General features: G+C 29.9%; 1 protein-coding gene across 1 annotated transcript in view; it reads left to right on the plus strand.

The window, feature by feature from the left end:
• Nucleotides 1–2,523: 2,523 nt before the first annotated feature.
• The window catches only part of shaker (Potassium voltage-gated channel protein Shaker), a 338,010-nt gene continuing 325,466 nt past the window's right edge, over nucleotides 2,524–15,067 (plus strand). The window contains exon 1 of the mRNA XM_065507662.1: nucleotides 2,524–2,736. Within this exon, the coding sequence (XP_065363734.1) occupies nucleotides 2,588–2,736 (149 nt within the window). The 5' untranslated portion in view covers nucleotides 2,524–2,587. The remainder of the gene's footprint in view (nucleotides 2,737–15,067) is intronic.

Consider the following 15,067-nt stretch of genomic DNA (forward strand, 5'->3'; position numbering starts at 1 on the left):
TATTTATGTTTATTCCATCTATTGTCTTAGAAATCATTACGATCTGTCAATAGCATGGCTGTTTAAGCAAACAGAATCTATACAAATAGAAAACAAAGGAATTATAAATTTTCCTCAATTTCTTCTTTGCTCTTGTTTAATTTCACTCACCTGCAGAATATGGAAGGAATTGAAGCAACAGTGAACAATTTATTTACTGCAGTCATAGAAATGACCTTCGAATAAATTTATTACAGAGAAGAGTTTAATTATTAATTTTAATAGAATCTAAGAATGCTTGATTTGGATAAAATTAACTAATTTTATGACATAAACCGAAGCTGGTTTTTGTAGTTAATTACATTTTTACGAAACTTGTTCTTTTTACGGTTTTTTATTATGTTTTCAGAGTCAGATATTAATTGAAAAAGAGGTAGAAATTTGTATTTTATTAATCGTGGTTGGCGTAAACGTCATACGCCTACGACAATTTCGTACTAGATTAAAGAAACATTTTGCATTTTATCTTTAATCTAGTACGAAACTGTCGTAGGCGTATAACGTTTACGCCAACCACGATAAGGGTGATTGTTTAGTGATTTTCAATATGTTTTTTGTCGATACGTATTTTATAAACAAATATATAGGTTTAACGATTTCTCCTACATCAGGATGTTACTTATTTGATTGCGAATTTCGAAGAGTGCGGCAGCGACATTTTGTTATTTAATAACACTGTAAAACAAATTGAGACTTTTTGATTGGAACAGAACAGCGACTCTATAATTCTGAAAGGGCATGTTGAGTAGATCATTTCTGTAGAATAAACTTATAGTCCAGCTGGTCTGAATTTTTTTTTACAGTTGGTCAAAGTTTTAATTTTTTGATCAAAGGTAGCATTATACTAACTGAAAAAAATGTTGTAAGTTAATATCTGAGAGAATTATTATTGTCAGAGTTTTATTGTGGAATTTTATGGGGATAATTTTTGTGGAAGATCTTAACCCCCTATCTCCTATCTTTAGGGGTCAAATTGACCCCTATTTTGAGATAAACGAAAAAAGTCCTTTCAAAAAGGACATTTAAGCATTAAAATATTCTACGAAACTTTTTGCCGTAAAATTTCATTGGGGGTCACCAAAGACACAAAAGTTGTAAATAGAGCCCTTTACGCTTAATTAGCAAAATTACACGCCATATCGGCTCTCACATTTTTTTAAAAATATCACCAAAAATCCATGTATGATCCGAATGAGCTGAAATTTAAAATGTAAATAGTCCATAAGGAGATTTTAAAAATATATGTAAGTACATATCTCCTTTAGTTCAAGAGATATTTAGGTTTATTTATTTGGACAGTGTAATTTTATATTTTTAAAAATAATTTTTTAATTTTAAATATTTTTTTTTGTCTCTTTTCAGCTAAACTCGATCTTATTAAATGGCAACACCAAAAACGTAGTTTAAGATAATGTTCATTAATAAATGAATGAATTAATTAATTTAATTAAGCAGAATTAACAGAAAGACAAACAAGCAACTCCACTAGATGATAGTAAAAAGTGTATAATAGAAGAGTAAAATCCAAAAATGATAAAAATAAATAAAATTTAATTTAGCTAGTCTTCAAAAATGCAATATAATTAATTAATAAATGTATAATACAATAAGTAAATAACAAATTATTCATAAGAAATAATAATAATCCAGAAAAATTTTCAATTTATTGTGATTTTAAAATAAAATAATTTCAACTAATTAAAGCAAAACAAAAAAAAGTGAAAACAAAACAAAGCAAAATAATTTCAATATTAAAATCAAATAAAATTTATGCATTAATAATAATTAATAAAAAGCTTAATTTTTTTTAATAAAAAAAATAATAAAATAAATTAAAAGCCGCCCGTTGTTCAGTAGCAAATTATTAATAAAACTAAAGTAATATTAAATACAATAATAAAACCAAACAATTTAACAAATTTAAAATCTTGCAATCTTACTTAATAAATTAATAAATTAAAAAGAAACAAATAAGTAAAATAATAATAAACCTCTTCATCTATAAATTTAAACCAAAGAAAACAAAAAATATAAAAAAAATCCATCCATTTGTTTCAACTCGTTTTAATATAAATAAAATAATTAAAGTGGCCAAATTAAATTTAATTAATTAATCAATTAGTTAGTTTTGAAAGTAATTGTCAATAAATCCTTAAACAAAATAATAAAATTAAATTAAAATAAATAAATGAATTAAATAGAAATGTGTGTGTGAGTGTTTCCAGATTAAAATCCATTCAAATTGCTTCCATAAAAATGACGTGATTATTGCTGCTGATAAGTTTGCAACAAAAACATAAATATTTCCAAATATTTTAATTTAATAACAAATAAAATGAAAATATCGAAAATATGTGAAACAAAATATCAAAATCAATAACTAGAGATTTTAACGCGTTAAAGTGTTAAATTAAAAAGAAAACTTATTAAAGGCAAACTCTTTCTGTGAGTGTTGCCGTTGTAGGATTTTTTTTTTTTGGTTGAGTTTAAATTGAATTACTGCCACTGTCGCCACTCAGCAACAAAATTGTAGAAGAAAACCGCCAAAATGACTATGTGGCAGAGTGGTGGTATGGGAGGTGGCCATGGCTCCCAAAACAATCCATGGATGAAGCTGATGGGCATCGTGCACAAAGAACGTCGTCATACGGATAATGTCACCAGTCAAAGTGGTTCAAACGAAAGGAATTTAAATCAGTGAGTATTTTAAATCACATACTTGCATTTTCATTTGTTTATTATTATTGTAGGAAATATTGAAAACAAATAAGAACATTGTATGTAATCTCCATTTAACAATCCTTCCTGAATTAAATTTTAATAGCTAACATTAGCATATTTCCTTAGGTTTTTGTAATAGTTTTTGTAATTTTTTTAAGTCTTCTCATGTTTGGCAATGTCATTAGGGATTCTTAATGGAAATGTCATAAAAATAAGATAACATTGTAAAAATAGTTTTGTCTAATACACATTAAACAAGTTTTGACTAGTTTTTTTTATAGAGAAATTAAATAAAGCAACTTAACAAATACAAGTTTCTTATTGAACCAGTAAAAAGCATATGAGACAAAACATAGAACCTTACTAGTAATTCCTTGTGGATAAATAACTTTAATACACGAATATCCAAACACACAGTTTGCTGGATTAGATGGCTTTAACACTTGACACCAAACATGATTCTGAAACCTAATACAAACCCAGACAGAGATTTGAGTTTCAAATTTGAATTCAATTTCTGAAAAAAACGTTTGACTAATTATATTCTCTGAACTTGGTATCACATTTTATATTCAAATTATTGGGTGTATGACTTAAAAAGGCGGGATTTACCATATATGGTGTATCTATTGAACGCGTTCATTGTTTTTAATAACTTATATGTCATTTTGGTTATTGATCGTTAAAAGTGTAAACAACAAAGTTTGCTTTTGCTTCGAAAATTTCGAATTTTTTTTACACTGTGGTTCCAAATCAAAATCTAGGTGGACAAAATTATTTGGCGCTCTTTTTATATAGAATTGGCATCTCCGAAACCAAAAAAATGTTTAAAAGATCAATATAAACTTTTTTTCAAGTTACAGTAGGGTCTAGATATATAAAAATCAATAATAAATAAAGAAATATTTCTAAAAATTCCATTCCGTAAAAATTAAAAAAAAGTATTGAACTTCTGGCGCTTCTGTCGAGAAAACGAAATGTCCAATTGAAAAACCCATTTGTATTGGAGGAGAGCAGATTGTCAGCTTCTGAAAAAACTTAGTTTTTCCAAATTCTGAAGATACCAATTTTCATTATTTTGTCCACCTAGATTTTGATTTGGAACCACAGTGCATAGCGTCATAGGCTGGAAGTTTTGCTTTACTTCTTTAATTTGTAAAAAGCTGCCACTGAAGAACACCGATTGCTCACTAAAGCTTATGGTAAATGTGTTTCATCGGTTTCAATGTGCGAGAGTTTCAATGGCGGTTAAGAAGTTGTGATTATGGCACGGAACAAACATATCGCCCAGCACACCTAAAAATGTTTGAATAAAAAGAATTGGAGGCATTACTCGATGAAGATTGTTGTAAAATCAATCGCAAGCAGCATGATGCGTCCAAAAGCATGGACATTGGGTACCGTACGAATTGAATCTCATAGACCTTGAAAGACGACTTAGAAAATAATTTTTGCACTGAATTAGTACTTACGATGAAAAATGGATCCATTGCGATAACCCGAAGCATAAGAGATCGTATGTGAAGCCCGGCCAACCAACCGAATCGACACAAAAGCAAAATATCAATGGCCCTAAAGGTAATGCTTTGTATTTGGTGGGACCAAATTTAAAGCGAGCATTGGCCTGAAAACGCCTAGAATATGCTGTCAGACATGAAACCGTAATATTTCATCATGACAACCACATACTGCAATACCTGTTAAAAAGTATTAAGAATGAAGTGGTTGGGAAGTTTAGCATCACGCGCTTCAGACCGTGCCCTGTCCGACTACTATTTGTTTCGATCGTTGCAAAACGCTTTTCCACTTTTTTAAAAATGTTTCAAAAATCCCGCATTTTTAATATTAATTAGGTACAACACCATAAGCTGTTTCGAAGATTTTTCAGTTTGACAATTTGAGAATAAAGTTATTTCTCAAATTAAAAAAAAAAATCCTCTAAACTTTTATTTTCAAATTGTTTTTAAATCATTATTAAAAGTCTGACATTTTAAATCATTCTCAGTTTGAGATCAAATCTCCCTATTTGCTGGGAATGACCATTTTTTGAACTCGAGGAGTTCGGGTAGGTAGAAAAACGAATGTGCACAGTTAGTTTTTCTTTGTATTAGTGGTAACTACTGTTATTCATTTTAAAAACCAATACAAAATTTAACTCAAATAATCTTAGATATTCTGGATCCTTATCGATGTCCATCTGTCAGTATGTGGTTTGAAATTAACTTTTCAAAGACCCGAGATATCGAACGAGTCCTACTTTTTTTAATATAGCAGATATACCATCGAGAACTTTAATATTCAAAATTAACAGCATCGATAAATGGCTGAAGAATGATAACAAAAAAACGATTTTAGCATAACTTGTCTTATACAGTATTTTGTTGAGGCTACAGATATACTTCTTTTAAAACTGTTGTTTAAAATACTTCTTTCTACCCTGGTAAATTTTCCATAATTTTTTCATATTTTATAAACTCTCATAGTATTCTACATTGTACTTACTTTTTAAAGCTCTAGAGATCTAATTTCTTTTTCTGTAACTTTTATTTCTTAATTTTTGTGTGCAAATACGACTTTGTTTTGTATGTGAATTTATATGAAAACCATATCATACTCGTCATCATCAACACCAACATCTGTATCATTCTCATTGGAATGGATGCTTGTTTCCTTTCCTTTTCTTTTCTTTGCTTTTCTTATTCTGATTCTTGCATTATTCCACCGTGACATATTATGACACAATAAAAATGAAACAAAATGAGAAAAAAGTTGCTTTAACATGGGTTACGTGCTTAATCTCAATTTAAGCTTCTAGGAAAGGTCCCAAATTTCCCAAGGCAGCAGCAGCATTTCGGTTACATTTTTCTTTTCTTGTATTTGAAGTCATGTTAAAGGGATGTAAAGATACAGATGTCGTGTTTATTTCTACTCTTGATAATTCCTTGTGTTTTACGAAAGAGTTATTTTTGAGCTACAATTTTCAGTCACCACGACAGGCAGTTTTTTGTTTTTAAATATTTAAAGAATAACAAAAAAAAAAAAAAGAAAAACGAATATGGAATGTAAAATGTATATTAAATATTTACTCCCTAACTGCATAGTTTTCTTACAGCACTGTTTTTTTCTTTTCTTCCAAATTGTAACATATTTGGGTTTTATTTTAATATAAAAAATCATACTTTTTTATGATTTTCTATTTTAAATTTCTAGCATCGTTTATCTGGGAACTGTGAAAATATTTCTTTAACCACATTTAAGCAAAATTTGTACACATCCTCTTCTTGCGGCGTGTTTAGTACTAAAAAGGTTTAAGTTTATTTGTTTGTGATTTTGGTGTTATTTCATTCCTCTTTTCCGTTGAATTTAAAATATACTTTCACTAAGGCCACGATATCTCTCAACAACTCAATTGCATGTTTGTAGGGATAAACTGAGACCAAGGCTTGCTTTTTTTCGTTCTTTGTGAACTTAAGCCACATACTTTTGTGAAAGGAATAAATGTGTTTCATTTTTTATAAACATTTTGTGAAAAAAAAATTGAGAAACATAAAAATAAAATGAAAGGAGTAGAGTAGAGCTGAGTTGAGTTGAATAGAGAAAAAGCAAAAAAACTGTATGCTGCTGTAGGTTGTTTCAGGTCAGCTGTGGTAATAAAAACGTAAACACTAATGTATGTGGATACAATTTATAACATTTCTTTCAATGAATATGTTTTCCATGTGAATTCTCATTCATAGTACACTTGAATGTATATAGAACATTTCTACAGGCATATATATGTACTAGTGAACCCGGTTCGCATCGCTAACCGCGAAGGGATTTTTTACAAAATCGTTGTTAAGATTCGTTTAGTAGTTTTTAAGTAAGAGTTCTAATCAATAGTGATTAATTTATGAACCTTTTCCGGAAACCCTTCCATTAAGGTTTTTATAGTGCTTTCTGTCACTGTGTTCAGAACAAGATGCCCCTTTGTAACAAATGTTTGGCTTCTTTTGCCGCAACTGCATATTGCTTGCCTTACCAAGAACTTTTTGTGAAAATTTTCTGCTTTTGGGTCCTAAACTTTTCTACAATATTTCCTCGAGCACCACCAACATGAAAATATTCACCCGGAAGCTGCGAAAATTTTCCATACGTACGTTTCGTCATCCATTATGCAGGAGGTACATTCCGTTTGTAATTTTTCATTTGCGACCCCACAAAGTTTATATATTCTGGATCGTTATAGATAGCGAAGTCGATATAGCCATGTCCGTCTGTATGCTGAAATCAACTTTCGGTAGGTTGAACCTACAATGGATCAAAATTGGGAAAAATAATTTTTAACACAAATTTTTTTTTCATAAAATAAATTTTTGTCATAAATTATTTTTCCAAAAAAAAAAAAAAATTAAAAAAAAAAATTGGACAAAACTTTTTCAAAAAAATTAAAAAAATTTAAAAAAATTTAAATTTTGTTTACCTAAAAATATTTAAATAAATTCTTATAAATTATAATTTGGTGAAGGGTATATAAGATTCGGCACAACCGAATATTGTATAAAATTTTACTTCAATTTATGTGCTCTGCCTTTGGCCTCTAAATTGTTAGCAGAGTTCCTGTCAGGAACTTTTTGAGGCTTGTATGTTTTTAAACCTGCATTGGCTTTATCTTTTCATACCAAATAGTCCGAGTACTGAGATAACTGGACTGCTTTTCTACCGGATGTTTTGGGAGCTCTTTTGAAATTGCTTTCTATTTATTGGCTACACAGAAAAAAATTACAAAAGTTCTTAAGTGATTAAAAAAATTGTTAACTTTTTATATACATCAATGAATAACACAAAATAATAAAATATTGGCGAATTTTTAAGTGCCAATGAACAAGGTATGTCTATTAATTATGTTCTTGTAAAATTGGACATAGAACCTTTAAAAGAAATATTCATTCTACAGGATTTTAATGAGCGAAAACGTTCCTTTATAAGCAATCTCCGACTTCATTTTTGGCAGAGATTGAGATTCCTTGAATAACATCCGTAGAGTGCTGGTGCAGTTTCTGTCCGTCCAATATTATAATGTATCAATACCTGATGTATAAACTTTTCATTCATGTAGGAATATATTCAGGTACTCAAAGCGAAGACTAACTCTGACTCCGTTGCAAAACAAAAACTTCAATAATAAAAATCGGACGGACTAGTGTATGTGGAACCAGTGAAGTGGAATGTTTGTATTAGAAGACCATCGCATTTATTACAGATTAAACCTTAATAAAATAATCTAATTAAAAGAAACCTTTATTGTTTTTTCTTAGTATATAAAGGTCAATTAATTATGTAGTTTTTATAAATACATCATAGAAAATGTAATTAATGACTAACAATATAATTTTTTAATATGACAAACACATTGTTAAAATTTAATAGTTGATTGTTAACATATTAATTGTTCAATAAAACAGACTCGTTATTTAAAAATATTTGTTAAGTTTTAACAAATTTTATCAACAAAATTATTTTTTGTATTTACAATATCGGTTGTTGGTGCCTTTTCAATTAAAAAAATAATTGTATTGACGAATTTGGTATTTAATATGACAATTTATTTGTCGTAATTTTTTTCTGTTTATAGAAACATCATGTGGGCCATTCCTTCTGCCTGAACCAGGTTTTTATCAACGGACAAGTTCTGCCGATACTGTTTAATAACATTGGAATCAGTTTGACGGCAGACTTTTGAATGTTTGGTTAACTTTTTTAGGACCTAGTTGGATTTTGTTGAAAATATTTAATAATTTTAATACGCACTTTATTCCCGGCACTCATTTTAATCAGATTAATCAAAGGTAACCTGATCAACAAAAAAAAATTAAAAGTTTTAAGGTAAAACGTGTGTTAAGGTTTTTTCGATCTCACTCCTTAGAAAGTGTTGATGTCAAATAAAAACGTCGGGACAGCCATGGTTTTGAACTTATTTTTTTTTACTGTTGCCGTCATTGCATTCTCATTTACTCAATTTCATGTTTTTAGGTCCATTATTTTAAAAAATTCAAAAAGTAACATTAGAAGAACGAAAAAGTACCATTTATTAAATAAACAGGATTGGGTCCCCTATTCTTGATTCTAACTTCGCTCTGACTCACATCAGCTAACTTTTATGTCGATAAGTTTGAACTATTAAAAAAGTACCATTAGGAGAAAAAGAACTAATTTCCCTTTTTACTCTTGAACAGCTTTCAAGTTTGAATTTTCAAAATACTCCATTTTGCGGACATTTTTGGTGACATTGATGTGTCGCCAACGATTCAAATCTGTGTTCACATTTTAAAAAAGTACCAAGCTATTTACCCGGATTTGTCCCAATCTATTGTCATCAATGTTTTAAATTTTATCAACATTAGATTAATAATTTCGAGTAAATTGTATTTTCCTGTTTCTAAATATTTTTGGTACTTGTTTGTCCCCATTGAAATAATACAAATTTAGATAAATATCAGTACAGTAATGTTTATTTTTTAAGTAGATAAAGATGCATTTTAAATGCTTTTGGTATCTCTATTAGTTTAGAAGATACCTTCGAATTAAAAGTCGAAACAAAAGTCCAATCCTAATGGTTCCACATAGAGAGAAAGGAATCTGTAATCCAAATTTCATGTCATTATCTTTTGGTGTTCGGGCGCTATTAAATCAGTCAGCCACTCAGTTACGTTACTCTTTAATACATATAGATTTACATACAAATCTGACAATATCACATACTGCCTTATGTCTACTTATGTCAATTTACATGAAAATACAAAAGTATTTTATAAAAATACATTAACTTTTCAATTTAGCTCATTAGTTTTCATCTAAAATATAAATAGAAAACAACATAGCATTTATAATCATAACTTTAGTTTGCAAGAAAAGAGAAAACTTAGATTTTAGACTTAGGTTGTTTTAAAATACTACTTCAACATAAAAGTAGGAAGTATATAATAAAAAGAAGGGTTCATTTTTATTATCATCTTCTTTCACTCTGTTGCTATTCTATGTGATAACGTAACTATTTGTTCAGTTTATGTATTGAAAATAGCTGCTTAGAAAATACTGTCATAGTTTGCAGTTTTAGACATTTTTATTTTCAACTATACACCGCCTTAATGTGAAACTACTACCTAAACCTTAGGAATGGGAGGCTAAAAATTTCATCTGCTCTTTCATGCTTAACAATGCCATTAAATTGTAAATGCGAAATATCATTCTATGCCATTTTATTATAAATATTTAAAAATACATTTTCCAGCTGCTTTTCTTTCATCTTTTAGATATTTTTATGGCACTCGAATCTCATATGCTGTTTGGTTGATTGTGAAATAAATCGATTCGTTGGGCAAAATGTTGACACTTAAAGTAAAATTATTTGACATGGTCTGTCTAATTTAATATTTATTTAAATAGCAAGAAAGTGGTTAAATATATTTGTATAACTAGACAGAGTATAATACTGAATTTTAAGAAAGTTTAACAAAATTATACTAAAACAAGTAAGAGAGCTATATTCGGCTGTGCCGAATTTTATATACCCTTCACCAAAATATACTTTAAAATAAATATATTAAATATTTTTAGGTAAACAAAATTTAATTTTTTTTCCAGTTGTTTTTTTCGAAATTGTTTTTGAATTTAAAAAAATTTATTTATTTAGTTTTTAAATTTTTTTTTTAAATATTTGGTGAAAAAAAATTTTGGTGAAAAAAAAAATCGGGTTCAAAAATATTTTTTCCGATTTTGACTCATTGTAGGTCCAACTTACTATGGTCTTATATACGTCTTTGCACAGGTCTTTGAAATATCTATCATTAGATATCCATATTGTCTATATTAATGATTTAGTAATCCAGATATGGGTCAAAAATAGGTTAAAACTAGAGGTTGTCCTGGTTTTTTCCTTATATATATAAAAATGGCTCTGACAAAAAATAGTAGTTCTGTCTTAATAGGTTAAATAAAAGAGTTCGTATTGTAATATCTATATATATAAAAATTAAATGGTCCATGTATGTAATGTCATCACGTGAGAACGGCTGGATTTGGCTGATTTTTTTTATTCGTTTCGAAATTTTCAGGAGATGGTTTGTCCAGTCCAGTCAACTGTAATAAAAAAGCCCCTAAAGTATGCAGTACAAATTTAAATATTTTATTTGCAAATAAATAAGAACAGGCAGGGTTGGAGAAACTTGACGAACTAACATTAGTAAATGCTACCGGGCGAAGCCGGGGCGGGGCGGTCAACTAGTAGCAAATAATTTGGCTTTGGCTAGCATTCGGACAAAATTTTACCGAATATCGATACCTTTAAGAAAACGCCTGTTTTAAAAAATTCGACTAAACTTCTGCATCGGTCTTAAAAAGTCCAATTGATATAGTTTAGGTCATTTATGTCACATATGAGCTCTTTGTAGTGCAGAGTGAAGTCAATTGGTTACTTTATATATCACATGTAATCTAGCGTGAAGACAATTGTCACTTTGGTGTAGCTTTAATCGTTTATTTAGTACTGCACATTAGAACGTATTTGTTTTACTCAAGAGAAGTAATCTATTTGTCAGTTGTCGGAGGATAGTTTGTTTACAGGAAATCGGTTATTGGAATGTTTATGAGTTGTATTTTTAACTGACTATTTGAGGTCAATTAGTGCCGTATATGTTAAAATACCTAGTTATGTAACCGGTATATGAATCCAAAGCCTTGTCTTTTTCGGACCAGCTGTTAGACAGTATATTTGCTTAGGACACGCACATGTTTAAATAAATAGCCACTAGTTCGGGACAGTCGCCAAGAACTGCTGGGATGTTTTAGTATTTGATTGTTGTACTTGGAGAAACTGATTCCCACATGCAACATTAGTGTTATTGTAGTACTTTAAAAGTCTTTATTGTTTTGATTTGTTGCAATTTATATAAAACATTCAATACAAAAAGAATTTCAAATCAAAATTAATTTATTCGTCCACAAAATATACTACCATTCATCTGTTCGTCATAACTGTTTAAGACTTAAAATTTAACAAAATTCAATTTCCGTTTTATTTTTTAGTTGCTAGCTTTGTTGTTAAATTCAATCTTAGAAAGAAACACTTGCTTATAAATGTTTGTGTTTGTGGCTGTGTGCGTCCAGACAAATGTACAACTACTCTGTTCAGTAGAGTAGACATTTATCCATTCTCTAAAGATAAAGAAGGCCCAAAAGTGTTGATTGACATATACATGTGTATCTTTATACATATCTGTTTGTTTGTTTGTATTAGTATTTAAGGAGTGAGATCGAAAAATTCTTAACATACATATATGTTTATAAAAAAGAAACCACTAAACTTACAGCTTTAATTTTTTTTTTATTTGATTGAAATTATTATTACAATTTACAAAAAAAATTATTTTTATAGTTTTAATCACTAGTGATGAAATTTTGAACCTTTTTCGGAAACCCTTCCATTAACGTTTTTATAGTGCTTTCTGTCACTTTGCTCGAACATGTAGTCCATCTCCGTTTAAAATCTACCACACTTTTGGGACACCTTTTTTGTACTCTTCAATTCTCTTTTAACAAGAGCCCAATATCTCTCCACTGGCCTTAGCTCCGGGCAGTTTGGAGGATTTGCCTCTCTTGGTACAAATACCACATTATTGTTCTTGTACCACTCAAGGGCTTGTTTGCCATAGTGACAGGATGCCAAGTCAGGCCAAAAATAAGTGGACACATTATGAAGTCTTATGAATGGAAGCAGCCTTTTTTGTAAACATTCCTTGATGTAAATTTCGGTATTTATAGAGCCCGTTGTAACAAATGAGTGGCTTCTTTTGCCGCAACTGCATATTGCTTGCCATACCAAGAACTTTCTGGGAAATTTTGTCTGCTTTTGGGTCCTAAACTTTTCTTCAACATTCCCTCGAGCATCAGCAACATAAAATTTTTGACCTGGAAGTTGCGAAAAATCTGCCAGAACATACGTTTCGTCATCCATTATGCAGCAAGAATATTTTTTTATAAAACTTGACTTCAATTTCCGTGCTCTGTTTTTGGCCTCTAAATTTTTAGTAGCGTTCCTGTCAGGAACTTTTTGAGCCTTGTATGTTTTTAAACCTGCATTAGCTTTAACTTTTCGTACCAAATAGTCCGAGCACTGAGCTAACCGGGCTGCTTTCCTACCGGATGTGTTGGGAGCTCTTTTGAAAATGCGTTCTATTTTTTTGGCTTTAGAAACATCATGTGGACCATTCCTTCTACCTGAACCAGGTTTTCTATCAACTGACAAGTTCTCCCGGTACTGTTTAATAACATTGGAAACAGTTTGACGGCAGACCTTTGTATGCTTGGCCAACTTTTTGTAAGACCAAGTTGGGTTTTGTTGAAAATATTTAATAATTTCAGTACGCACTTTTTTCTGGTCACTCATTTTAATCAGATTAACAAAAAAATTAATATAATTGACATTACACATAATAACTGACATGTTTTTCAAAGGTAACTTGATCAAAAAAAAATTCAAATAATACTTGGGTTAAAAAATGTAATGAAAAACGTGTGTTAAGAATTTTTCGATCTCACTCCTTATGTATGATTTTGTACGAACTAGTTGTTATGTATGTATTTATAAGTAAATGTATGTATTTCTGTATGTCTGTTGTAGAAAACATCTCACACACATGTGTTAAAATTGAAATTGACAATACGGTAGATTTAGATTTTGCCAAAACAAACATGCATATTAGGGTGGCCATTAATAAACAAAAGTTGGATTTTTGCCAGTCTCATGACTGTAGACACCTCCGCTAACTCGATCTCCCTTTCTAGGACCGTCCGTATAGACTGAGAGTCTCGTTGATGGTCCATCCAATAATTCCATGTTGTAAGGAATTAGATCTTAAGAGCATCGAAAATTGACAAGGTTTAAAATGTGTACACTTCCTTTGTGTATGTATGCTTAAATATTAGAGCTGTCCACTTTTGTTTAACAGAAATTCAGTTGTGCTTAAATTGTTGTCGAAATACATTAATAATGGAAATCTATCTATACTTTCAACTACTTGATGCGGTTTACTTAATTCTTAATCCTATAACTACAGTGAGTTAGTAAATTGCTGAGTTCTATTTTATAACAATGCTATTAAAAATCATTTTAAAATATATGATATGATATGGCAACTGTTAGCCATCATTTTTAATTGTTCCATTTAACGATGAACCACCCTACTATACATATGAGTATAAATTGTTTGTACGAGTGTGTATGTGTGTGTGTGAAGATAAAGAGAGAGAGAGAGTTATAGTTGTCACTCGTTATGGCACTTATGGTTTGAGGCTTTTTGTTGGTAGCCAAAGGCTGATGCATAAATTTATATGCCCCCAAGCCAACAAAACGACATTAAAAATGTATCTTTAAATGAAAATGCTTTACGGAAAAACAGACAGGGCTGATTTAAGTTTTCTATACACAATTGGCCGTTGAGGTATTTGTTTTATTCAATTATGTTCATTTAAATAAAACTTTACATTAATGAATAATATCAAATATGGAAAGTGGTCATCATCAGAATAAATGTACTTTTATGAATTTTGATTTTTTTTGTAATATAAGTTTTTATAGGCTTTATTCTCGTTTGGTTGTTAGTTTTTAATAATTTTTCTAGCTTTGGGAATTTTCAAAACAAAATATTGTGAAAAGTAAATCAAACAAACGAACAGACTGATAACATGGGAATGTCTGAAAGAAGTGTTATTCTCTTGAGTTTTGGTAGAGTTTAGCTTTGATCAGGGCGCTAAATTTTTTAAAATCTGTAATGTATGAATTGAACTTGAAAATGTAATGCCAACAATTTTTCAATCTAGAGACACTAAAGTGGCAATTTACTTTACGCTAGATTACCTGAATGTAGAATAAAGTACAAAGAGCACATCATTTAAATATTCAAACACGACGTATGATCAACATAATTTAGTTGCGATTAAATATTACTAACACGTCCTGCAGTGCACAGTGGCAGAATTTAGAAAAAGTGGAAATAAATCTGTAACTTCTAAACGGATAATCTAATTTTATTAGGTGCATTACTTCAGAATGCGGGATTTACAATAGATGGCGCATCTTTTGAATGCGGTATTTGTTTTTAATAACTTATATGTATTCTCACTTAGTTATTGAACATTATAGTCTAAAGAACAATGTTTTTTTGCTTCGTAAACATCGAATCGCCATATGCGGGAAGTTTTGCTGTACTTCTTCAATTTGGCTAAAAGTGTAGCTGAAGCACACCGATTACTCACCAAAGTTTCATCGGTT

Source organism: Calliphora vicina, chromosome 4, assembly GCF_958450345.1.
Source record: "Calliphora vicina chromosome 4, idCalVici1.1, whole genome shotgun sequence".
Lineage (NCBI taxonomy): Eukaryota > Metazoa > Arthropoda > Insecta > Diptera > Calliphoridae > Calliphora > Calliphora vicina.